The sequence below is a fragment of the Punica granatum genome, chromosome 3, assembly GCF_007655135.1.
Source record: "Punica granatum isolate Tunisia-2019 chromosome 3, ASM765513v2, whole genome shotgun sequence".
NCBI classification, from domain to species: domain Eukaryota; kingdom Viridiplantae; phylum Streptophyta; class Magnoliopsida; order Myrtales; family Lythraceae; genus Punica; species Punica granatum.
The window spans coordinates 33,096,153-33,121,779 of NC_045129.1; the positions used below are offsets into that span (position 1 = coordinate 33,096,153).

Here is a 25,627-nt window from a genome sequence, read left to right on the forward strand (position 1 = left end):
GGCTTACGGTCATAGGCTGAAGCTTCAGAGGAACATCCAGTAGTCTACTACTCCCAGGAGATTGAACAAGAGCACCAGAAAGGAGATGATGCACAACCCCGTTTCATCCGATAAAACTAGGGGTGTGCACGGGTACCGGGTATATCCGGAACTGATTGAAACCTATCTTAACGGGTATGATCTGGGTAGTTCGTATTGAAAATAGGGTAGGTTCCGGATATTAAAATTAGGAACCTGTGAAAATCGGTTCCGATTCCGGTTCCTGCCTACAGGGTACCCGGAACCGATTATTTATTAAAAAAAAAAGAAAAGAGTAAAGTTACTATCTCATCTAATGAATCAGAACATAGACACTTTATTGTATGAGATCGTATTATGGATGTTCAAATTTATTGATGGATTGATGAGACATATTATTATTTCATTGTTGTGAATTAATCTAAATTTTATTGATAATCTATTTGGCGTGATTATTGATTATATATGTGATATTTTCGATTTTATTTAGCGAGAGGAAAAAATTTACAGGTTCCAACAGGGTACCCGGAACCTGTGGTATAATATAGGTTCCGGGTAGGTTCCGATTCCATGATTCAACAGGGTTGGGTCTGATTTTAAAATCTTGGAACATGTTCCTTATAGGATAGGGTCCGAGTATTATGAAAAATACAGTGTACCCGAAACCGATCACCCATAGATAAAACAAACTATTTATGGAATCTACTTGAACTTGTATTGGGATTTTATTTTGTAAATTTGGTTCGTTCTTGTGGTTTCATATTATTTACATTCAAAACGGGATAGGATTTTCTCTATTTCAACCCATATAATTGATTACACAAAACTAAGCTAGCTATCAATTCGAGCTTTTAAATTAAAGATTATTGCAATTAATTATAAGCCCTATGAAAATTATAGGGATTTGCTAGGTATTGTGTATAGGATTAAGAGATTGCATAAGAAGTCCCACACGAAAAAAAGAGAGATGACTTAGCAATGGATGGCAACTATCCACGAGGAAATTCCAAACCCGATTTTTATTATGGTCTATTGTATCATATAACCTAACATAGACAGATGGTCCCAATAGCTTTTTTTTTTTTTTTTTTGAGGTATCACAACGTTACTATTTTTGTTTCACTAACTATTCACTAGACTAGATGATGACATTAGATTAACAACGTTAGGATAGATCTATAAATATTTGTCAACGTTAAGTTATATGGCGCAATACACCCTTTTTATTATGTTGATGGCATAAAAGATAAAATATCCAAAGAGCGAAATCCTCTGTTCGACCAACTTAAAGGCTCTTCTTCTGTAAGAGTGCGCTAATGCAGCACTCTAACATATGCAACAAAAGAGATGCCTAACTAGAGATACATCTAACATAATATTTGATCCTATCATATCAAAGTCATCATGAAATGCAATGACACCACGATACTACTGTACAGAAGTATGTCGTCACTGGAACAACCTAATCGCAACTAGCTTCCAATGTCAAATTATTTCACATTCAGAATATCATTGAATGAGACACTGTACATAGCACATCTTCAGTTCCAAGGGCTTACTCGGCTGGTCCAACAGGATCACTTCCTGCCAAGCCTTGTCAGATGCTGCTGGTGCTTGTGCGCTGCTTGCGCTGCTGCCGCCTTGTCAGCAGCTTCACGCTTGAGCGCTCTCTTCGCACGCCGCCCAGTAGCCTCCTTAGCAGCCACTGGTTCTTTCTTCTTGGCTTGACGGGATGACGAGCTGGAGGAGGCTGCCTCCTGGGCATTTGGATGATACACAGGCCGGGCTTCCTGCCGCCCTGACCTGACATATCCATTGTCTCCCCAACGGCGATTCCCAATTCGAAGACTTGAGCTAGGGAAATAAGCTTCATTGAGATCTTCATCCTCGTACTCATACTCATACTCGTAAGGGTAATAGTATTCAGGCTCCTCCGAGCGATCTTCATGATTATGAACAGTTAGAGGCTCAAACCACGGGGCTCTCAGAAGCAGGCGGACACTCTCCTCAAACATGTAATCAAGGATGCTGCAAATGGAACACATAATTCTGTCAGGACAAGAGTAAAGTAATAATTATCAAGCTACAACTAAGAAAACTGGTTAGATGCTGAGTTCAATATATCAATGTATTCTGATCTTAAAACAACTATGTCAAGGAGATGCAGAAAAGGGTATGCTATACTCGAATGCCTTGCTTCAGTTTGACTAGAATACTTGAAAAACAACAAATTCCCACATTGGAGCCTGCTAGAAAACTTGAGCTACCACAACTGAACGAACCTTAAAATGAAGCTCGAGACCTCGTTCCCTAGAAATAATTGTGATGTTTGACATTTTCCTTTTTTATATACTTTAATCTACAAAGCCACTCTAAACAAAATTTCTAATCGATTGCCCAGATAGATGAAATTGATAAGAAGCACATAATGTACCTGCCATCGAGAGCGCGATGGACATTGAGGAACTCAAATGGGAGTTTACACTGAGGGCAGGTTGTATTCTCTTTATATGAGGCCCAACGAAGGATGCATGTCACACTGCAGAAGAAACACAAGAAGAAACCACTAAGACCGAGCATAACAGCTCTAGTAGAACATACCCAAAGGTTAATCCAACATGTAAATCGCATCGCGTGATATAATGATTTGTTGAACGTTTTCTTGTCAAAATGCCTCAAAAGCTCAATTTTGCTAGATATAATTACTTCACGGCTAAGCTGAAAGCCGTAAATGAAGCATATTCAAAGGCAAAACAGTAAAAAGAGGATAGGGAGTTTTTCAACAAACCAGTAGGCATGCTCGCAACCTTTTACAAGAGCCGTCTCCTGAAGCGCAATACTGTCCAAGCATATAGCACAGACCCCTCCATGATCGCCGCAGCCCATTCCATGACTCTTATGGGGACATGCTTCTCCCTTAAAAATCACAAAACAAAAAGCTCAATTGAATAGAAAAATCATACCTCAAGAACTGCATTCTGTCAATTAAGCAGATTACGAAATGGTATTTTTTTTCAGTCGCTATTCAGAACGCTCAACAAAATTTGACCAAAACAGAGCCATTTTACCGATGAAACAAAACGGCAACCGACATCGACAACCAACCAACCAACAGTCACAGACTGACCAATACAAATACGTCCAAGGTAAGAAAAGATTGGACTTGATACAAAAGGAGAAGCAGAAGAGCGCGTACCTGATCTGAGATGGAGAGATCGCGGAGACCGTCGACGAGCAGCTGGTCTCCGTCGGAGTGGGGGACAGTAGCGGCCATGGGGATTGACGGATGGTAGGTTAGATGAAGTTAGGGTTATGTACAATCACCGTGAAAATGGAAAAAGAGAAGAGATTGATGACCTAATCTACAGAGAGAAGAAGAAGAAGACGATGGTGGTGGAGGAAATATGCTGAGGAATAAACCTGAGAGACTCGGAGAGAGAGAGAGAGAGAGAGGAACCCCTTCGAGTCGAGAAGGAGCCCCACCCACCGAGAAGAGACAGTCTCACATGTGGATCGTATAAAAAGCCCTCAATTTTTATTTTTTTAAAAAGTGTTATATAAATATAAATGAATTTACAAATTTTTAAATAATTTCATTCAATTCTGGCCTTGTTGTGCAAGTAAACCGAAGATGTTCCCCACTAGTCGTTGGCGCACATTCAAGTTGCGTTTGGTTTCATAGTAGGATTTTAAAATCAGATTTTGATTTTGATTTTGAGTGGTATAAATGGGACCCACCTTTGACTTTGTATATGTTATGTTGTTTTGTTGTGGAAAAAAGTGGTATAAATGGGGCTCACTCTTTGACTTTGTATGAGTTATTTTATTTTGTAGTGAGTAGAGTTAAAGTTAGAATTGTGATTCTAAAATATCATCTTGAAACCAAACAGGCCCTCAACTATCAGATCTAATCTAGCTACTGTCTTATCTATTTTATTTCTTTCCGCTCTAAAGCCAACTCAGCGAACCCTAACTCTAGTAACTTTCATCGACGCGTCCGCCTTCGAGCGGGCACGTCTGGCACCACTGCCAAATAGAATTTAATATGGATTATGGATTGGACAGATAATCCCTTCCTAGTTTTTCTCTAAAATACATGTATAATTATTGTAGAAGGTCGCAGGATTACCGTGAAGAATGGATTGCTCCAATTGAGTTGCGTCTATATGATGTATTTATTACATGTATTTTTCTTAGTTATCTCGAACCGAGATCTGCCAATTTTCCTATTCTCGTAGTCTCTCTCTTTGGCATTTTCTCTCTTGTACTCGCTTTTTGCTGTGGTACAGATCCTCGTTTACTTGCCGATCAAGAAAAAGGTTGGTTCATGCTTTTTGAATAAATAAGAGGCTTAAACGACGTCTATCTTGCTAAACGACCCGGGACGACAGACCGATTGGATATGTCGTGCTTGGACCGCTTGTCTAACACCCTCTTCGCGTAATGGGGCCTCTGCCGGGTCAGCTCGTGTTTTTCTTCTCTGGTGCTGGCGGGCTTAGCTCGAGCCCAGGATGGGCTTCATCAGGCTTTTCCAGGCCCAGGCCCATCGTTGAGGGGCTGAAGGAAAATAATCAAACTTATAGGGATGGAATGATATAAAAATAAAAATCGAGGGGTGAATTAAAATATACCACGAGTCCTTCCTCCGCCTCCCTCCGCGGTGTGCCCTCTGAAATTGAACTGGAAGCACTGGGAACAGTGGACTGAGCCATGGTTGAGGAGGGGAACGTAGCGGAGCGTGCCGCCGGCGAGACGTCGGAGGAGGACATCGAAGCCTTGCTTGACGTAGGACTTTGCCCACCTCTAGAGCTTTCAATCTGTCGATTCTCTTCTAGGACTTTCCTCACCGCCATACTTGTCTGGATCTTCTTCTTTTGGTCGATTGAACTGACAGGCAGCGAGATACGGAGATTTGGAGGATGTCACGAGGTTAGCAGAAGCCGGTGTCTCCATCGACTCCAAGGACGAGTACAGCCGCACCGGTCAGTTCCTGTTCTCGAGAGATAAATCTTTTTGTTGTTTTGTAAATGAAACTGGATGATCTTATATATCGATTGGGGATGATTCTATGAAAGTGTGTTTGCTTGGAAGTTGGAACGGACTGAGAGTGACCATGAAATAGACAAAGCTGTAAATGTCTTAAGAATTTTTCTCGTACAGTATGGAAACATCGATTTCAATCCTCGAAAGCTTACTAAGCAAAAGCCTTCATTTGATGAACAACTTGAAGCTCAAATTTTTCTGGAGTTTCCATTTTGCTACTGTGAATTCGATGGACTTACCGGCGCATTGTCTATTGCACTTTCAGTACAGGCTCCGGAGCTGATAGAATATGCTTCGATTCTGTTTTTGCTGTAAGTGCTCGGATGTGAATCTGTTTGTCATGTTTCTTGGTGCAGCGCTTCATATGGCAGCAGCTAATGGGCACCTTGAAGTCGTGAGCTTCCTCATCAGTAAAGGAGCGGTGAGGAACCCATGCTCAGAACTTTTTCCCTACGGTTAATCTAGTGGCCTGTGAGCGTGATTGGTGATATGATTTCATGGAAGATTGCTTATTGAGTCTCGGTGTCTCGGTGACAGGACATTAATGCTACTAATGAGGAGAAGAACACGCCTCTTCATTGGGCTTGCCTCAATGGCCATGTTCAGGTAATCCCTGCTGGATGAGCGAGTTCGACATTTCCAGAACTCAGTTGATATTCCTTAGGCTTCAAACTTTTAGTTGGAACCCGAATCCTGAGTTTGATGGTTATAAATTTCTTTGCTATTATTAGTGGAAGAAATGGAAAAATGTGTAATTCACATCATTGAGGGAATTTCTGATTGAATATCTGGCGTTCCAGGTTGTAAAAGATCTGATTCTTGCAGGAGCGGATGCAAGCATGCTAAACAGGTAGGTTTCTTTCTCTGACCGTATATATTCCCGAAAAAATGTGCATTCTGGGTTTGCCTGTTGTGGCTTTTGATATATATGCATATATATATGTATGTACATGATCTTTATATTATATACTTATTGATATCTGAAAAATGCAGCCATGAGCGGACTCCAATTGACGAGGCCGTGGGCAGGGGGAAAATGGAGATCGTTGACGCTATTAACGAAACAGCAGCACAGGTTGAACTCAACAGTGCCAACATGTCCTAACGGGTGAAACTTGAGCGAGCTTAGACATACAATACAAGCCATGCTTTGTGGGGGAATCTTGTAATACCTCGCCATGTAATATGAGCTTGTAATGAGACATATTTTGGTAATATATGCTTTGGATTAACTTGAATTATATGAACAGATCAAACATTTAAGAGCTTGAATCGATTACTGATCAGTGGTAAGTTTAGCAGAAGATTCGACAATGACAATAAACTTGCAGTATAAATATAATAACTGGTAAAAGAATTTATTGCACTATGTCATTAAATATTGTTACTTTTTGTACATTTGCTCGATGAATCGAAGCGAAACAATGATCAGTATCTAATGTCTCTGAAAGAATAATTCATAAAGGAACAGACTGCATTTTGACCTAACTATTAGTGTGCAAAAATCGAATTCCGAACTTCTGATGCTGAATGGATCTGCAAATGCAATGTTCAATTGCCCTTCTCCTTCTGCTTCCGCTCCAACCTGATAAATCTGCAGGGTGAGTGCCTGATCTTGTGCTCGGAAATGGTCTCGAGCTTCGGTGACCAAACCTGCTCTCTGCACCCGACCAGCTGCTCATACTGCTTCCTTAGCTCAGGCGTGCTGCAAAGTGATGATCTTGTGCCACCTTCCCTAGCCCGGTCCTTCTTGTCATCACCCTCCTTCCCCTTCGTAATGATTCTCATGATAAAATCAGGCGAGACCTTCATGAGGAGCCTCCCATCCTCTCCCTTCACGTACTGGAACGGGCCATCCTCACCGAAGTCAATTAGGGCCCGCTTGGGGCTCACTGAGGAGGAACCCAGAATGGCGAGGGTGGAAGCGGAGAGGATATAACCAGAGCAAGAGGACGGAGATGACGATGGAGGGAAAAAGTCAATGGGGAGAACAAAATAGGCCTGACCAGGGACGAACTCATCGTCAATGGAGAGGGACGGGATTGGGCGGCCAAGATAGAAGGAGTCAGCATGGCACACCATCTTGTCAGGGAACTCAAACATGACCTCACCGGCTATGTGGCGTGACTTCTTGGACCGGCCTCCCGACAGCGTCTTCACTGTTCCTTCCCAGAAGATAAGCTTCACTGACTCAGAGTTCTTAGCAGGGTGGAAGCATGGAGACACTGCATTGCCCATTCTGGAGAAAGACAGAGGATAGGTAGATCACAGAGAGTACTACCCGATCGAGTTGAAGGATATAAGTGGAGAGGAAGGGGAGGATGGTGTAAACGTTGAAAGAGAGAACTCTGTTGACTTTGTAATAATTACCAGGATTGAAATAATCATAAAAATTTCAATAATGACAACATAAATTTTATGATAATAATAATAATAATAATGAATTATAAATGAAAAAGAGAAAAATAAAAGAAGATGAAGAAAAAGAGAGAAGGGGGCCGGCGCGTCAGGGTCAGGGTCAGGGGTCAAGTAAGCCGGCTTTGAACGGACTCTTTCCGCTCTCTAAACTGTGGCGCTGGGCCGGTGGTGGTTTGTCAAAAGCACATGCTTTAACTAAACACCCGTACAATCATCATATTGTATGCATGCAATAAACGTACATATATAAATAATACTTGACCTTGTAAGTCATACTAAGATGGTCATATATCTATAGATATATAAATAACATACGGCTTTGATAGAGGAAAATAAATATTATTCGTATGTCTACCTAATAGTCCCATGCCATGATTTTAAATTTCAAAACGGGCGGACGGGTGATCCTGAAAATAGTTATGCTATAAAGCCACCTGCCCATGCCCGCTATGCTGGGACAGACATTTGAAACAGGCGTCTTTCGGGATATGGCAGTTCCTACTAATAAACGAGAAAATATCGAGCTTAATGACTTCCGTTTCGAGGGATGTAGGGGGGCCTCAGTATGATTGAGATGGGCAACACTATGACAATGACATTTCAATGAACGCGTTTCCTCCCGCTAATAACATCATATCAAACCCTCTCCAACTTACAAACGCAGACAGCTATGCTTTCTTCATTTTTCTACCCCTAAAGAAAAGGACCCAAGCAATCGAAACTCTCTGCCGTTCGATGCAGTTCTCTTTCTAATCCATCATTAATCGCAACTATTTAGCATGGAAAAGAGGGAAAAGAGTATCCTCTTGGGTTTTATTTCAACTTAATCAAATAAATGCTTAAAAATTAGTTATGTAAGAAAATGAATGGGAAGAGTTGGGGAAAATGAGATATCATTTAATGATTAAGTTGAAAAATATTAATGAGTGAGTAAAAAAAATTAAGTTAATATAAAATAAGTCATTTTTCACTTATACTAACTCATAAATAACCTCTCTTTAAATATCTTTTCATCCTTATCCTTCTTCCTCTCTTCCTATATATATTTAACTAATTAAGTGTTTATTTTTTGAACACTCTATGAATCAAACATCACCTTGACTTGTGTTTTCTTATTGCCTGCACCGAACCACATAAAGCTCCGACCACTGAGAATCCCAAATATGTTTTTGAGCCCTTAAAAATATTAAGGTTAAACCGAGGCAGGAGTAAAATTTCTTTTTCTAAAACACTACCAACTTAATTGTCAGCTATAGGTTTCGTCACGAGCGTGAAAAATGTGCTCCTTATATACAAGTCAGTCCCCCCTATATACGTCAACCAATGTCTTTTCTTTTTGGACCAAATCAATTCACCATTCACATTATCGTATGCATTATTGTATTATTATTATTATATTATTATTATTATTATTTTGTTCTGTTACTGGTCTTAAGTTTGATCTCCTAATATGAAAACACGAAAAAACAATCAAATCACTCAGCTTGCTGACCAAAGAAATGATACTCATAAGTCGTGTAAGTCAAACGAAGAAATTCATATTTACCTGCAGGCATATAAATGAGCGAGCAAGGTCGGGTTCTTCTATCATTCTCGGGCAGGTTCTAAGTTACTTGAGCTGCTTCGCTTCGACCACCATCGGGTTGGTTTTCTTCTGTACCCACACTGCACAGTTTGAAATTTATCACACAATTTTATGCATGTCAAAACGTTAGGTTTCATCTAAAATAGAACTTCAGAGAAACAGCATACAATCAAACGATCAAGTTAAGCACATAAATAAGCTAATTTCCACTAAATTCCTATTTACATTGATTACATTCAGACTGATCAGACCCCAATGGATTTCCTATAGTGTAAAAACCACCCAAGGACCAGTCTGGGACTGGCTTTCCCAAAAACAAGTAGTTTTCAATTTGGTCTAATTCACTAATTCAGGCAGTTCGGTTTTTGGTTCATCCGATATTTGCTCACCTCCTAACCTGGCCTTAGAAATTCTAACTTAATATTCACTGGACAAATCTTTTAAGCCAAAGATTTTGGAAAAGGAAATAATCAGGCATGCATCATGACTGTTGTGAAACAAAAACAAAGGGAAAGACTGATTATATCACGCAATATCAGTAAAACTCGGTCCTAGTTATAACTGACTTTTAGAAATATTTACAAGTCTGATTAACATCAGTAAGAAAACTTACCGCCAGCTCCCCTTTCTCCTTTGCAGTCTCACTTAAATTAAAAACTAATCACCTTCACAAGTTCTAATGGAATAAAAAACAAGAAGATAGATGCTCAATTCCTGTATAAATATAATTCAATACATTCACAATAATCAAGCCGTCTCTCTCCTTTGCAGCAATAGCAGCTAAGGCTCCTTTGCTTCATGAATCAAGCTCAAGCTTCAATATATATATTGCCTCATTTCCTACAAGCTCCAAATCCCTGTGCAACTGACAATGAATAGATAAATTGTCAACAGAGAGAAAAGTGTCAAATAAGGATCTGCACAAATAAAATAATATTGCTCCGCAGGGAGAGAGCAAGCGAACCTCAATCACGTGCATCTGATGGCCCAACAAGCAAATTTTAGCTTCAGCCATCAGTATATGCTAAAAGTGCCTTCAGAGAGTAGTAAGGTTGCTGATGAAGGCTCTGATCCTTTTGTGAAAATTTCACAAAACCAAATCACTCTCACCAATGTCCAGAAAAAACTAAATAAGTTGGAATTAGAAGTTATCGTCAGGCACGAATCCTCTCCGCAGCATTTCGTCATGAAATCGAAATGCCTCCTTTAGGTTTTCCTGACTGACATGGCCATTGATCAATGAAGTATAAGTGATTCTGTCTGGGTTCACACCCCTCTCAATCATCTTTCTTAATATCAGCTCAGCCTCCTGCATCCTACCTTGCCTGCAGAACCCACTGAGAATGACGTTATATGTGTATACATCAGGAAGAAGCCCCGTAGTCTCCATTTTATTGACTAGAGCAAATGCTTTGTCCATATTTTCCAGTTTTACGAGCCCATTTATAAGGGTATTGTATGTGATGCTATCAGGAGCAACTCCTCTCAAGATCATCTTGCCCAAGAACTCATCTGCTTTTAGTGCATCGCCTGACCGGCAAAATCCTTTGATCAGGGTGTTGCATGCAATCAGACTAGGTTTAATACCTCTTTCGATCATTTCATCCCACAATCTAAGAGCCTCAGAAACACATCCCGTACTACAAAATCCATTGATGAGAATGGAATATGAAATATGATTAGGATGAATTCCACTAGCTACCATATCATGCCACAAGTTATTAGCTTTCTCCAACTCACCCGCCCTGCAGAAACCATCCATCAGAGTGTTGTATGTCACAACATCAGGTTTGAGATTCCTCTGAGTCATTGCCTCAAACAAGCTCAATGCTTTGTTCATGTTACCATCCTTACAGTATCCGTGGATGAGTGTAGTGAAAGTACAAAAATCAGGAAACACACCCCTTACACCCATCTCATTGAAGAGATCTTCTGCCTCGTTAAGCGTCCTATCCTTGCAAAGACCATTCAGAATTGTATTGTAAGTAACGACATCCAAAGCACAGCCCTGTTCAAGCATTTCATTTCGTATCTTTAGAGCTTCCAAGATCAAGCCATTTCGACAGTACCCATCAATCAGAATCGTATACATTACATTGTCAGGGACCAACCCAGAGCCCTTCATCTGCCTATAGTACATCAGTGCCCTGTCAAGATTTCCCTTCCTTGAGAGAACCCCAACAATGGAGCTGTAGCTAACCAGATCAGGAGCAACAGCTTGCTGAGACATTTCCCTGAAAATTGCTTCAGCTCCCAGTATGTCGTCTTTTCGGCACATCTCAACGAGCAATGCATTGTAAGAAGCAGCATCAGGACTCAAACCCATTTGCGACATCTCGTTCAAAACTTCCCTAGCCCTGGTATGTCTACCCCCTTTACACAGACCATTTATAATAGCATTGTAAGTGTAAAGACCCGGTCTTAGACCTTTCTCAGACATGGAAGTCATCAACTTGAAAGCTTCATCCAGGAGCCCTTCCCTACAATAAGCATTTACAAGAGTATTATAAGTCACGATGTCTGGAAAAACACCTTTCTTCTCCGTCTCCAACAGAAATGACTTCACATCATCGATTTTACCATCCTTGCACAACGCATTAACCATTATGTTCAGAGTGTAGACATTCAAGTCGACACCACTCGCATCGACTTCTCCATAAACTTCCCATGCTAGATGAACCCACCCAGCTTTGACCAATCCACCAAGAAGGCTATTACATGCATTGATAGAGACACGGAATCCTCTACTTCTCAATAACCGGAACGCCTCCGTGCCTTCCCTTAACTTCCTAGCTTGCACATAAGTTCTGATCAGCAAATCAAACACCGAATCATGAGAACCACACCCACTGTGCGTAGAAATCAAAGAATCCACAACCTCAGCTCGCGAAACTCCGCTCTTCCTCACCATCCTGAGAATCAGAGCCTGGGCATCCGACGGTCTCCTGCTGCGAACCAGCATGTGGATCATTGCGCTCAGAGACGCCGACGAATGCTTCAAGTGCGGACAGCTCGACGCAAGCGAATCAATAAATTTCAGGGCCAACGGTAAGTTGTCGCGACACCGGTAGAGAACCTCGATCACGGCAGAAGAGTTCAAGCGTGAGAAATGACAAGGCGATTGATGGTTCCTACCCCGCCGTAAGCTCAGAAGGACCTTCTCCACCAAAAAGGAGTCCATCGAAGGCGGCGCCGGTTCGAGATCTCCGCCGGCGGCGGTGGTCGGAGTGGCGTGCAGCGTCCTGAGACCATAGGTGAGGAGACTAGGGTTTGCAGGAGACAGGCGGACCACATAGGAGAGTGGGCCTGCTCTGTGATGATGAAGTGGGAGTCTCCGAAGGCGTTGAAAGCTCATCTGATGGTTTCTCCGATTGCTCGCAGTCGCCCGGTGATCGGAGGAATAGGGAAGAGAGAGAGAGAGAGAGAGAGAGATTTCGAATTTCGGCGGTTCCTCAGAGAAAGCCGGAGAAATCTCCCGGCGGCGCCAACGAACTTTTCTTAGAGAAAATTACCCTTTGGTCCCCAAACTATCGGTAATTTTCAATTAAGGACATGTACGGGATTATAATGTAGGGAAGTGGAGTGGATGTACATTGACGTACGAAATTCCAGTTTATGGTGAAAAACGGAACCCACGTTCTGATGAAAATAACTTTTCACATCATCTAGTCTGTCCTTCCCAGATGATCTCGAAGGTCTGTTCAGTCCAATAATTACCAAAGTGGAAAATATTAGGTTGACTGAGATCCCGTCGACGGAAGAAGTATCATCAGCTCATAGATCCATCCCAAGCCTAAAGGTGTCGGGCCCCGAATGGAATTCCTTCCTTATTCTACAAATGCTATGGAAACACGGTTAATCCCCTTCTCATTTCAGTTGTTCAAAGCTTCTTTCGCGCGGGTTTCCTCCTCCTCAAGGAATGGAATGGTACCTTCATCACACTAATTCCAAAGACCCAAAATGCCTCCACCTTCAAGGACTTTCACCCTATCGGCCTCTACAATGTATCCTACAAGGCTATCTCAAAAATCATAGCGGAGCGCCTCAAGCCCTTCCTTCATAAATTGATCTCCCCAAACCAAATGGCCCTTTTGAAGATTAGAGTGGAATAATCGACCACTCCCTAAGGTGTGTGTGTGTTTGATCAATGATTTCAGATGTCGGTCGGTCGAAGATATCTAGCTACGTGATCTTCTGGATCTAATTAGGCCTGGAGGCATAAATAAACCAAGTTGATATGCCACATTAAAAGTTTGATCTGTCACTATACATCAGATCAACCAAAGAAGGTGGTGATAGACACCCAATTCTCTTGGCGCATCATATTCTTCATACACAATTGCGCAATCAAATCTGCACATCTATTAGCAGTATCCTAACCAGGCTTTTCTTCAACTCATCAAAATCAGATTTCAACAGCTCCATGCTCTTAGGAAGGGGTGTAATCACCCAAGGAGAGTTATCAGTCTTCCTCTTCAGGCTCTTCTATGCAACTTCAGAGTTGTCTCAAGAATCATTGTCTCCCATTTCCTCTCCTTCGCAAGCCCTTTCTACCTACTAAACTACTAATGATTTATTGGAAGAGTGCTTTTTGAACATTAGTCAATTTAGTAAGCCGGAAAGGAGGAAGGAAAGGAAACGACGCCAAGCCAAGCTCAACCTCCGATGGGCGAAACCAATGGGACGTCGGCGCTAAGGCTTCAGTCAAGGTTGATCGCCCTGGAATGGTGAATTTGGGTATCCCAGCAATTTTGCACTGCAGCCTGAGGCCGCCATTACCAATAGATACACTGGCAGAAAAAGCACACAATCAGGAACATTCCCCATTGCTCATTTCTTTCTGTTTCCTCTGCTAATGTCCCGTTTGGTTATGGAGCTCTTTGTCCCCCATGATGTTTGTTAATATTTCCGACAGTTTGACGAAATCCGCGTTGCTTATTTCGTTGTGCTTGTCCCAGGGATAGTGATGGAATCATGCTGCAGTGTGGGCGATTCTGGGAGAGATGGTAAGGGTTTGAGCTGATGGAAAAAAGTTATCTCAATAGGTCAATATTAGTGTATACAAACATTCAATAGAATTGAGCAATGGTGCACGTCAATGAAACATCAACATGACTCTCGATTTTTTTTTTACTATAAAGCTTTTGTTCGGTGTGGTTATGTTACATGTACGTAATTGTGGGGGCAATATGGGTTTTGATCATGGCACTTATGAATGTCTCTCTTTCTCAGAAGAAGAATGGGTATAATCAGGGCACTAGCATGGCTTAGTGTGGAGTATGTCATAAGGAGAATCTTCTATGTATTCGGTTATTTTTTGGAAAAATGAATTTGGAAATGTCACGTCATAAAAAAGGACAATATTATGGATGGATGCTAGATGTGGGAAGGAATTCAAAATTGATGTATTCTTATGAGGAAAAGAAATGGTTCGGGAAAACGGTCCAAATTCATACTTTTTGAGGCAGTTTTCCCTCATATAAAATTACTAGATGTTGTATTGCTAGCAGCAAATCTAAAATTATGCTCTCATGCTCAGAACTTATGAGTAAAATGGGGTGGCGAAAGGAAACATCAAGGCACGATCGAACCGGGTCTTGCTAACCTCAGGTACGTGATGCCACTGGATGGAAGCAATATCGAATAGTGAACGTCATGATGAATTGAATGCCTTCTAATAATTTGAAGTTCTTGACCAAATACGCAGTAGAACTATGAAAATTAGTTTGATTAATTAATAAATGGTAGAGCCCAGTCCAAGCAACAGATTTCACCAACCTAAACCCGAGTCCAAGATTTTGGTATCATTTGGAAATCTTGGGAGGAATGTTTTGTAACATACTCTCTCATTATCGACTCATCTTCCTTCTTTTTTTTTCTATACTCTCTTTAGAATTTTTATTTCTGCATATTTGAGATTGCGGCGGAGGCTATGGGAGGTACTTCACTTCTGTCACGAGTTGAAATCGATTCAATATGTCGAACCAAATAAGCCTATATCGTGTTTTCAACTCAGTAGAATCATAATTTATGAATTTACAAATGCAGCTTCTTCAATAGGAGCCCGCGTGCTAAGTATTTACATTCCCTTGGCGAACCTCTCCACACAAATTTTTTTTCACTCTAAATGAAAAATAAGAAAATCAAATATAAGAAAATTAAAAAAAAAAAGAGAGTGGGATAAAAAAACCCGCGAGGATGAGGAGAAAAAAATACAAAATCATCAATTGAAAACCCTAAAAGATATTTCTCCCCAGCCTCCAATGCCGATCAAACCTGAAAGCTTCTAACCCAACTAATCAGTGCATTGTCCCGAGCTGCGACTCGGAGGGCAATGTGTCGAAGGATGTCATTTCATTTACAATACACGATTGTCTTCTTTTTCTTTTTCTCTGCAGGTATCTCAATGAGCCAAATCATCGCTCGCTCCCGAGAACACTTCCTGATTTGTCAGTAGCGCGAACGTTGTATTGTTCGTACACTCTGGCTCGGTTCTCAGCCCACCATTGTTCGGCTTGTTTCTCGCTGAACCGTTTCCGACTGCAAGCACCAAGAATCGTTATCACGATCATTATAATACATGCTTCAGTAATAGTAACAACAGGTAGAATCACATTGAGGCTGTTTGTTTCGCTTAATTGTTTTTCTCATGCTCAGTTGCACCAGTAGGTAATATTCTTGTTTCCCCTCAATTGCACGTTGAGGGCCGCCGCAGTTACACTGCCAAGGCTGCTGCCGCCACCAACTGTGGGGGCAGCCACCACCTTGCTCACACCAGCAACGATTAGAACTAGACTGGCAGCCACTTGGTCATCCAGAGCCAATTCTAACCCCAGCGGGGCCGCCAGTGGCCAATCCCAACTTGGGGTCAGTCTTGTCTCAGAATTGACCTCATTAAGGCTGACTCTAACGTCGGAAACAACAGCACATACCCAATCATCATAGGAGCGGTGGCAGCTGCTCAGCCTATGGCCAATGCCAGTCACAATCCACATCCGGGAACACAAGAAACGTATGGGAGATGTTTGCACCTACTCTTGTATGAGAAACTAATCTCCATATCAACTTTTAAGAATCATTCGCATAGTATCAGATAAAATAGTCAAGCTCGATGCAACATTTGTTTAGCACTAAGAAACCATACCTGAACCGGACTCTCTTGAGATCTTTGGCACCACCTGGTAGGGACGTCAGTGTTATATAGACACCCGGCTCATCTTGCTCTACCCATTCAGTCTCATTATGGGAGTCACCTTCTTTTGTCTTGCTATTCCCATTCCTAGTGGTTGCTTCTGAATTGCCTTGCCTGCTGTGACTTGAACTGTGGTTACTAGAGGCAATCGAGCCATTAGAAGGGAGATGACTACCTGATGTGTTCAAGTCTAGCTCTTGACCATTCAACCGTTCTACAGAAGGATAGCAAATGTCAAGAGAAGCAAGATTTGAGCCCAAGACGGGGGATTTCACGTTCCAAGCAGCTCCCACAGGCAACCTTTCAGCCATGTCCTTCAACTATTCAAATTAATGACATACAAAAAGACATGTGGAATCATCAGTAATGAACAACCAGTAAGTCATCAATAGCAAGGAAAAGAATGCATTCATTGCTGCAATGTCTGAATTTTGTTACTAGTTCCCCCTATTCTGAAAGGCCATTTTTCAACGGACCTGCTGCCTTAAATTTCATCCAAAAGATGAAAAGTAGAAGCGCAGAAAGCAGAGGGAGAAGCGGAGATGAAAAATGGCAAAAGAGGCAGAAAGGGAATGATTGGCAAATGGAGTCGACAAGGACGAACTTTACGATCCATATATGCTAATAACATATAAAAATAATACACCTCATTCTCTCTTAATTTCCCCAAGATAACCATCATGATAACTTCACTGACCAACATCTAAGGAAAACTTTTACCAAAAGAAAAAAAAAAAAACAAAGAAGCAAAATACAAAAAAATTAACTAACCAATTCTAATCTAGGTTGGTTAATATATTTAGTAATTCTAATTCATAACCACCTTACTCTCTGCAGAGTTCTTGCCTAACAAACGCAAAGCCCATGAATCCTATCTTAATAACTTCCCAAATTTTCTTGTACTTTTTTGTTGGCCAAACAAAATTACTTTGTTCGTAAGATACCTCAAATAAATTACAATGGATGTAGTTATGATAAACTCATAAACCAAATAAGAGAAATTTCAAATATAGGGAGAATGTCTATTAGGCCGATATTGATAACATTAGGCTCTTGCTATGCGTAGTGTTACACATGCTTTCAAATATTATATTCAATAGCATCATAAATAGCCATCAAACATGAGCCTCATTTTAATAATATATAGTTATTTTCTTATTTCTTTCTTTTTCGATAAATCAAAAGAGGATAAGAGCCCTCTAGGGGAGAGTTTTAGGTAACTCAAAATTGGAATATGTGTGTGTGTGTGTGTCTATATAACAAAAGGGAAAATTAATTAGTTGGAGTAACTTTCGTCATCCTTATATGCCCATTATAATAACAAAAATTATAAATTACAACTACTCAAATTATGAGGTAGTTAAAAGGACATATTAGTAATTTTATTACTTCCTTTAATCATCCATTTCACCACTATTTTCTCTCACCTTCTCTCTCCCCCCCTCCTCCCTCCCCTCTCTTCCCCATTTCTCTTCTCTCCTTCCGCAAACATCTATCTTTTTTTCCAAAATAAATGTATTTATTAATTAATTTTCCAAATATTAAAATTGCTATATATCATATTACATATATTAAGATTTTTTCTTTTACGTAAACTTATATTGTAAGATGAAGTTTACTTTAGTAATTTTTCTGGCCAAATTATTTTAGTAATTCAAGTCATATAACTCCCGCGTGTAGCTCGAGTACACCTCTAGTGTATATGTATAATATATATATATATATATATAAGAGAATGGATAGTTATCAAGAGAGAGAAAGTGAGTGATAAGTGGAAAAAAAGTGGCAAGTTAGTGTGAAGAGGCGCAATTTGCTATATTACCCTTAAATCCAACGGCTATACCTTTTTTTAATGAAATCGTTGAAGGACTTTTTTGGAAATAAAAAGTTAGAATTTTTTTTTTTTTTTTGGTTTTTACCCCACTTAGTATATACTGAAAATCTTTTGTTCTTTTATAGGGGCTTCTATTTTGCATTGTTGTCCTTGTGTCAATAATCGGTTGGGCTTGAAAACGTTAAAGGTGCAAAATTTATATATAACTATAAAAGCAGTGCCATAACCAGAATCAGATATTCCTATAGAAATTGACGAATAGCTAAATGGGCCATCCGGAAACCGAGGAAAGAACAAAAAAGGGGGTCTTGGAGCAGTTTGGTTAACTGGTTTGCCAGCCTTTTCGGGTCGCTGACCACCCCATATGTTAATATCAGATCTTTGCATTCCATCCTTTACAAATTTCCTCCACCTCAAGCTAAGCAAGTAATATTAGAAAACGTTTCAGGGGAGGGAAAGAAAGGTACTACCAAAAACAGCATATATGCACAAAGGATCCGTTAGGGTGAAGATTCAATGCTGAACAAAAGTAAGTTCACAATTGTCTCATCAGAAATGCCTCCGAAATCAATACCTTGTACAGGTCAGTTCAAATATATAAAGTTCTTACTTGGGCAGTAAGCGACTTGATCACTTCCTTGGCAGCTTTGCATTTTGCACTCTCTTCCCCAGCAATTGCAACTGCATCCTTCAGCTGCTTAGTCAATTTTTCTAGCTCAAGATCTTGGAGTTGGGCTTTGCGATTCAAAGTTTCCACCTAATAAACAACTATTCAATCAGCTGCTATGCATGACAATGATCTGCTACGACATCAAGCAGAAGATGACTGAAAATGGTAACTTTAATATTATTGCAATCAGACTGAGAAATTCAAATATGTAGCGAGCAGTAGCCTAGAATCTGCCCCATGATAAAAGGACTTAGAGTCTAATTTATTTGTGCGTAAAGACACTAAGGATGATAGGGCTCTTCCTATATAGCAGGTGAAATGACGTCAATACGTCAAATTAAGTAGCAAGTTCAATCAAATCAAATAGATAAATGTTTTACTCTGTACCTGAGCTCTCAGTTGTAGAACCTCTTGGCTTAGGCTATCGTTTGTCCTTTTAGCATCATCTACAACAATTTTAGGTGAAGTGAGCCCACCTAGGGTTGGGGTCGGTGTAGTGGAGCGAGGCGGGCTTGGGCGCCTTGATATTGGTGATGTTGCCCGAGAAATGATTCTGGAGCCAGGAACTGAAGCAGAAAAGAACTTTTTGGATGACCCAAACACAGGATTGAATGATTTCGAGATGTTAAGTGTTCCCCATTGGGAACCACCACCATGCACGGGCGAGACACGACCGCTGTTAAATTCCAGCTTCTTATTCTTCTTGGAAGATCGGCTTTCCGTCTGCTTTAAGGACTCCATTGATGAGAACCTAACGAGCTGGGAACGAGATCTAGTGTCCAACTTCTCATCTTTATCAATCAATTCGTTTAGTCCCACATTGATGCTTCCTCTTCTACTTATTGAGGAGTGAGACGACGCATCAGTCTCGATAGCTTTCCTTAGCTTGTTATAACAACTATCACAGACTCGATAAGGCTTGCTAGGATTTGGAGCCATAGAAGCCTTGAGTGATTTCTTACTGCTACAAGAGTGACAAAAAACAAGTCCGCAGTTGTAGCAATTATGGCGTTTTCTCTTGAAATTAAATGGTAGGCGACAGCCTGAACACATCGACTGATCGATTCCTGAAACCCATTTGTGAAGGCAGATAGCTGCAGTGAAGTAAGTCCCACAGGCAACACTCTTAACTTGCTTGTCTTTAAGGGCCTCAACAAGAGTGGGAGAGTTTCTATCATCCGAGTCCCCATGGCCTAACCTACCATTGGCGCCTTTTCCCCAAGTATAAACTTCTGTTCTCGAAGTTAAAACAGCAACATGATAAGCACCGCAAGCTATCTCCTCCACAAAACTCTTTGCAAGCTTTCCTTCTACACGAGTTGGGAGCTTTCCATCGGAATGTGGATTTCCCAACTGGCCATAAACTGGGCTTCCCATAGTGTATACATGACCCGATGTTGTAAGAGCTACTGTCAAACTATGCCCACAGGCAACTTGACAAAAGTTGGGCTCAACCAAAGCAGCAACGCAAGTAGGCACAAGTTTTGGTTCCTTGTCACCATGCCCCAGTCGACCTTTATCTCCATCACCCCAAGTAAAGAGCTTGCCAGATGAACAATTGCTAGAACTCGAATTCCCAACCATTACTTCTACAACAGCAGCTGTGTGCCAAACCCCACAAGCCGCCCGAACAGTTCGAAGCCCCTTAAGTGATTCCACTTCCCTCGGGATTGAAACATTTCTACGATCTCCATGACCCAAAACACCGAATGTCCCATCACCAAAAGTAAACAACTGTCCTGAAGAAGTTACAACAGCAGTGTGCCAAGGACCGCAAGATATAGAGGAGACATGAATACCTTCTAGGGGACCATTGACTCGTTTTGGCACCCAATGACTCACTTCATTCCCATGCCCGAGAAGACCATAAGTTCCATCACCCCAGGTGTATAGATCACCAGAGAGAGTCACTGCACAAGTGTGGTGGTCCCCACATGCTACAAGCTCTATATTTGTGTTACTGAGGCCATCAATTAACTTCGGGTGTGGAACATCAGCATCAACTCCATGTCCGAGCCTGCCTCCTGATTCCTCACCCCAGGAGAAAACCTCTCCTTGTTTAGTCACCAATGAAGCATGTTTTGCACCACAAGCAATGTTCTGAACATCAAGAACTACTGCAGATTCTAAGGCTTTAGGGAGGAGGAAATCCATTTTAGCACCAGAACAACTTCCTATCCTATGAGTTCCACCACCTAAAACACCATCCCCAGTGCCTTCTCCCCAAATAAAAACATCACCAAGGGCGTCTCCATCATCATGACCAGAGCCCTGACTTGATGAGCTCACAGCACTCGATAAGCTATACCTAAAAGCATCCATCGCCATTGGCCTCATCTGACCGTGGACGCTATCTGAGCCTCCTGATGACAATGAATGGACAGAACCACTAGCAGAGTCCGAGGGGAAAAAACCACCCTTGGCAGGTGCAGCATACAGTGCCATACCAGAGAATGCCTTGTCAAAACCATTCTTAGGAGGACTTTCGTATGGGCTGTGAAGACGAAGATGATCTCCACTGTCCTGCCTCATCCAAAGAAATTTGCCAACTTTGAGAGCTGAGCTTGTGATGATAGCAGGAAAAAAGAAACACCATAAAATTCCAAACTATACCTTCTGGAAGCTGTTGTTACTACCAAATGGAGAATTCAATGGAGAACTTCGTCGCGTATCAGTTCTCGGACTATTCGCCTCGGATGGAATTTCATCACTTCTTGATTCTGTTCTCCACTTCCGGTTATGGCATCGCGAGATTAATGCTTTTAAGCCACTAAACCACACCTCAGCTTCATCTTTATCCTTGCATATCTGGAAATAAGGCCAATTCTCAGCACATAGAAACAATGAAAAACTTTACGCATTACTTCTCAAGATACAATACAATACAAACAAATAGACAAAAGACATCCTGATGAGCAATTCAGGCTCTATGAAACTCAAATGAAGTGCTGTTAAAAAGAAAAATAGAAAATGTACATACTTACCAGATCCAAGGATCTGTCACTGTAAATAAGAGAAAATGACTGGTACTCCTTCTCCGGCCTTGGGTACCTTTGAAAGATTGGCTGAAAAAAAAGGTTCATTTTTAATCAGCCCCAAAAGAGAAATGTACTGTTGAGAAGTCTTTATAAAAGTCAATGGAAAGCATCTTTAACCGAAGACTTGAGCATATGAGTGTTATGTGAGTGACTTTCACTAAAAAGTAATCGGCTAAAAACATACTTGGGACTATAATCATTACCAAAACATTTAAGTAGCAGAAGGGAAAGCAACAGCAGATTCCACAAATAACAGTGGATCCATTCAACTTGCAACAGTGTGAAATAACATCTAAATTTTAATAAGTAATTGAAATGAAATGGATTTATTAACAGTAACAGATAACAAAACTGTTCATAAGCTAGCAGAAAGAAAAGAACGTATTTTAACAATAATCTATAAAAATTACAGCCTATCAAAAGAGAAAGTTGCTCTCAAACAGGACTTACTGTTCGCTGCCCAGATATTATTCTTGACACATGGCTTAGTCTTAGGTGCTTCTCCATCTTCCCAGAGAACCATATCAAAATGGACTCATCCTGTTAACACCAAACAGTGATGCATGTATCATTCTACACAGAAACACATAAACATCCTGTTCCACATGCCACAAGCTCGAAATACAGTTTTGAAAGACCAATACTAGAGAGAAAAGCAATAGGCTAGACTCAGAAGAATACACATGTTGATAAGAATTGTATCATTTGATCCTTCCCACACAATAACATTTAAATATACCATCGCGATCTATCATATGCTACTTGTTCCTCACTACCGACATTGGTCCAGCAATTGAAAAAGTGAGCTTACATTGGAAAGTCGGAAAGGACAAAACTTAGGCTTCCCCCTTCTTCCATATTTGAGCAAATAAGCACCTTTCTTCAGAGCAGTAATAGCCTGTTTTATAAAAGGACCATGAACCCATCATCATACTGCGAATCAGATCACAAATAGTCTAGCAATGTAAACAAGCAAGGAAAAAAAATGTTTTTCATCTTCCTCACTAGTTGCATGATTAGCAAGATACTATCATGCAAATGACTTTATACTCCATCAGAAAGAAATTAACAACTCCAACATCTATGTTCCAAAACTAGAATGCCATGTTGGTACGGAAGAATTGAAACATATTTGGAATAGAATCTCAAAAAAAAATGGTAAGAATTTATAAATTTATTCCATCCCATTCCTTTCTCTATATACCAATTCTTCAGTAAAAAAACAGAGCGGATGTCCATCAAACATCAGATTATCTGAAAAGAAGATCCCCGAAAAAGGCAACCACTTCAACTCTTGAATGTCATATCTAGGAAGCTCCCCCATTCTTACTCTTTCAGTTCATGCCAGCTCTCATCCCCATAACAAGATCGACGTACCAACATCGGTTTAATTCCTGGCCTTTCCCGGACCACATCCCAACTGAATCAAACTACCAACTACCCCATGTAATAAATTTTACTTCCCAGCTCCCAGGTAAAAGTCATGCCGATCAGGCACGGCAATATGCAGTTTACACTACTTACAGCATTCCATCGCACTGATTAAATAAAAAAAAGGATACGGCATTCTATGGTAATACAGAAAGCCCGAAGCTCATGCAATGCAACCAATTTACGGCTCGGCAGCTCCAGAGTTTCCTAAACCTATTGTCAATATCTATGTTGGAAGAAAAGGGAACCATTCTAAGTTTCCTTCGCAGCCATATGAATTGGCAACCACACCAATGCCAAATTACAGTAAAGTGGCGAAGTGTAACTGAGAGACGAGAGAATCATCACCTGCTCAATGTCCCTCTCGACCGGGTCGGACCTGCTGAGATCCGAAGCTGCAGTTCTGTCCGCCCTCAACATGGCCCGGAAAACCCCTCTTCTCCCCCAAACGAAACCCCACAATTTTCAGGCGCTTTCACTACTTCGACCATTCACTAAAACCCCATTAAGAAGCTTCGCCAAACCCCATGCGAGCTCCGAATTCACGCGCCCGGCCCACGCCCAATCTGTTGCAACGCCGGAATCGAGCATAGCTGTCGCTCAGCTCAGGTCAGCTACAGTCCAGGAGGTCAAACTCGAGTCGAAGCGGGAACAGCCCGAAGGTTCACAGTCACAGCTGAAATCGGAGGAAAGGAAGTCTGAGGCCTGCTGGGGAAGGAATTGGAAAGGAATCAGCTGGGAATGGAGGAAGAGTCGAAGCAGTGACCGAGCTGCAGAAGAAGAAGGAAATGCGAGGGAGTTGTGAGAAGAGAAGGGCGTGGGGGAATGTGATCTGAACGAACTACAAAGCAATCAGTCGCAGGAGAGAGAGAGAGAGAGAGAGAGAGCTCTGAAGAAGAAGAATGGAGGTGTCGTCTATGGCTGACGAGTGAGGAACGAGAGAGTGAAATTAGTAATAATAATTACTATCATTATCATAATTAATATTATTAATAATATAATATATAATAACAACGAGAAGAATAATGAATAACCCTTAGATTTGACCTAGTGATTAAGGTACGCATAAATTTATATCCGATCCTGGATTCGAATCCCCTTGATGCCACCAGAGCGCATTTAGCGTGATTATCCGCTCCATGTTTCGCCGGAGATCCATCGATTCCCCGAAAATTAATTAGGTAAAGCCTAAACACCTCGAGTTAGTTAAAAAAAAAAAACGAGGAGAATGGAAAAAGTACGAGACATGAAGGATAACTGTCCCTCTCAGTGTTCTCTTTTTCCTTTTTTCTTTTCAATTTTGCTTTTATTTTCTCTCTTCTTTTTTTTTAGTTTAGGTTAATTTATTTTATTTTGTTTTCCGTTAATTATAGTCATTAGAGGACGACACGTTGTATATGGGGTTTCCACTTTTCCATTCCATTTGACTCTTTAATTCATTTTTTTAGGGTTATTTTTTTCAATTTCTAGATTTGTTTGATAAAATGAAGTCAACAAAAGTCAACTCATCGAAACCTTGTTAGCCGGGGAGTTTATTAAGCAAAATGAATTATTATTTAGGGTAGGGAAAGACCACAAGCATTCCAAGATCATCCAAGGAAAAAAAAAGCAAAATAATATGTTACCAGTCGTAAAATTTTATTTATAGAATATTCAATATTTTACCTTTTTGATATGGTTTAGAGATTAGCCAAGGATTTTTAATTTAGTAGATAAATCAAACTGTATTACTCTGTAAAGAAATTAAAAAAAAAATCGTGTTGTATAGTATAATTTTCAGGTGATATCTCACGTTCACACTTTAGGAGAAAGAAAAGGGTGAGAGGGAGAACATGCAAATGGAGGCCACCCAAAGAGGAAACTAGGAAAATGCGTTATGTGGATTTTAGTTATTGCATGTGCAAGAAAAGTTGAAATGAATAATAATAATAACAATAAAATAATAAAATAATAATCAAGAGAGAATATAGTGCAGTGCCAGTGACGTACCTCTCTCCCGGTGGTTAAAAGATTTCAGGTTTGATAATCGTCTCTTTTCTAATATTTTTTTCTCTCATACCGAATCAGAAAAATCTCCACCTCTGCGCGGCTTGATAACACGATTGTTTATAAATAAAAAAAATTATATAAAATGCTTCAAGTTGGACGTTGATTGCATAAAGGTAAATCTTGAATATATCTGCACACCTTATTTCTTCTCTTTTTACTATTTAATATCTTTCAATATTATCGAAATACTTATACTAAGAGTTATTGAATGGACATAATTATAATTTCACCGGCATAACTATCTCAATCTCATTACCTTTTTCTTTTCTTTTTTTACTTCCTCTCACTTTTTTTCTCTCTTTCTCCCTCCCCTAAATCCAAGGTTATGCTAGACCTTTTCTAAAAGAAA

The 25,627-nt window shown here is 40.6% G+C and overlaps 5 protein-coding genes across 6 annotated transcripts; 1 reads left to right on the forward strand and 4 right to left on the reverse strand.

Moving 5' to 3' along the window:
- Positions 1-1,221: 1,221 nt before the first annotated feature.
- On the reverse strand, positions 1,222-3,523 carry LOC116201636. The gene is made up of 4 exons (XM_031532925.1): positions 3,215-3,523; positions 2,807-2,934; positions 2,453-2,557; positions 1,222-2,046 (listed from the first exon to the last, which is right to left on the reverse strand). The coding sequence occupies exons 1-4, from the start codon at positions 3,290-3,292 to the stop codon at positions 1,596-1,598; spliced, it is 762 nt and encodes a 253-aa protein (XP_031388785.1). The 5' UTR covers positions 3,293-3,523; the 3' UTR covers positions 1,222-1,595.
- Positions 3,524-4,642: 1,119 nt separating this feature from the next.
- On the forward strand, positions 4,643-6,347 carry LOC116199562 (ankyrin repeat-containing protein P16F5.05c). The gene is made up of 6 exons (XM_031529958.1): positions 4,643-4,803; positions 4,913-5,000; positions 5,418-5,482; positions 5,599-5,667; positions 5,862-5,911; positions 6,055-6,347. Exons 1-6 carry the CDS (start codon positions 4,729-4,731, stop codon positions 6,164-6,166), a joined length of 459 nt encoding a protein of 152 aa, XP_031385818.1. The 5' UTR covers positions 4,643-4,728; the 3' UTR covers positions 6,167-6,347.
- Positions 6,348-6,394: 47 nt separating this feature from the next.
- On the reverse strand, positions 6,395-12,541 carry LOC116199561 (pentatricopeptide repeat-containing protein At5g01110). Of its 2 annotated transcripts, XM_031529957.1 has the most exons (4): positions 10,029-12,541; positions 9,678-9,929; positions 9,026-9,144; positions 6,395-7,300 (listed from the first exon to the last, which is right to left on the reverse strand). In XM_031529957.1, exon 1 carries the CDS (start codon positions 12,417-12,419, stop codon positions 10,206-10,208), a length of 2,214 nt encoding a protein of 737 aa, XP_031385817.1. In that variant the 5' UTR covers positions 12,420-12,541; the 3' UTR covers positions 6,395-7,300; positions 9,026-9,144; positions 9,678-9,929; positions 10,029-10,205. The 2 variants fall into 2 exon arrangements, with proteins under 2 accessions (XP_031385817.1, XP_031385816.1); XM_031529956.1 differs by having other exon boundaries at positions 9,026-9,929.
- LOC116200547 lies at positions 6,613-7,299 on the reverse strand. Its single transcript, XM_031531386.1, has one exon. The coding sequence runs from the start codon at positions 7,297-7,299 to the stop codon at positions 6,613-6,615; it is 687 nt and encodes a 228-aa protein (XP_031387246.1).
- Positions 12,542-15,041: 2,500 nt separating the features above from the next.
- Positions 15,042-24,165, reverse strand: LOC116201648 (PH, RCC1 and FYVE domains-containing protein 1-like). Its single transcript, XM_031532939.1, has 9 exons — positions 23,578-24,165; positions 22,610-22,696; positions 22,249-22,338; positions 21,745-21,825; positions 21,374-21,568; positions 19,148-21,283; positions 18,701-18,847; positions 16,209-16,576; positions 15,042-15,604 (listed from the first exon to the last, which is right to left on the reverse strand). Exons 1-9 carry the CDS (start codon positions 23,647-23,649, stop codon positions 15,481-15,483), a joined length of 3,300 nt encoding a protein of 1,099 aa, XP_031388799.1. The 5' UTR covers positions 23,650-24,165; the 3' UTR covers positions 15,042-15,480.
- Positions 24,166-25,627: the final 1,462 nt, after the last annotated feature.

Coding starts and splice junctions, on each gene's coding strand:
- LOC116199562 (XM_031529958.1), top strand. CDS start 4,729: ATGGTTGAGGAGGGGAACGTAGCGGAGCGTGCCGCCGGCGAGACGTCG. Junction 5,483..5,598: donor TCCTCATCAGTAAAGGAGCG/GTGAGGAACCCA, acceptor TCTCGGTGACAG/GACATTAATGCTACTAATGA. Junction 5,912..6,054: donor GATGCAAGCATGCTAAACAG/GTAGGTTTCTTT, acceptor TGAAAAATGCAG/CCATGAGCGGACTCCAATTG.
- LOC116201636 (XM_031532925.1), bottom strand. CDS start 3,292: ATGGCCGCTACTGTCCCCCACTCCGACGGAGACCAGCTGCTCGTCGAC. Junction 2,935..3,214: donor ATCTCTCCATCTCAGATCAG/GTACGCGCTCTT, acceptor GTGATTTTTAAG/GGAGAAGCATGTCCCCATAA. Junction 2,047..2,452: donor CATCGCGCTCTCGATGGCAG/GTACATTATGTG, acceptor TTCCATTTGCAG/CATCCTTGATTACATGTTTG.
- LOC116199561 (XM_031529957.1), bottom strand. CDS start 12,419: ATGAGCTTTCAACGCCTTCGGAGACTCCCACTTCATCATCACAGAGCA.
- LOC116200547 (XM_031531386.1), bottom strand. CDS start 7,299: ATGGGCAATGCAGTGTCTCCATGCTTCCACCCTGCTAAGAACTCTGAG.
- LOC116201648 (XM_031532939.1), bottom strand. CDS start 23,649: ATGTTGAGGGCGGACAGAACTGCAGCTTCGGATCTCAGCAGGTCCGAC. Junction 22,339..22,609: donor GTCCTTTCCGACTTTCCAAT/GTAAGCTCACTT, acceptor TGGTGTTAACAG/GATGAGTCCATTTTGATATG. Junction 18,848..19,147: donor TTCTACAACTGAGAGCTCAG/GTACAGAGTAAA, acceptor GTTGTTTATTAG/GTGGAAACTTTGAATCGCAA.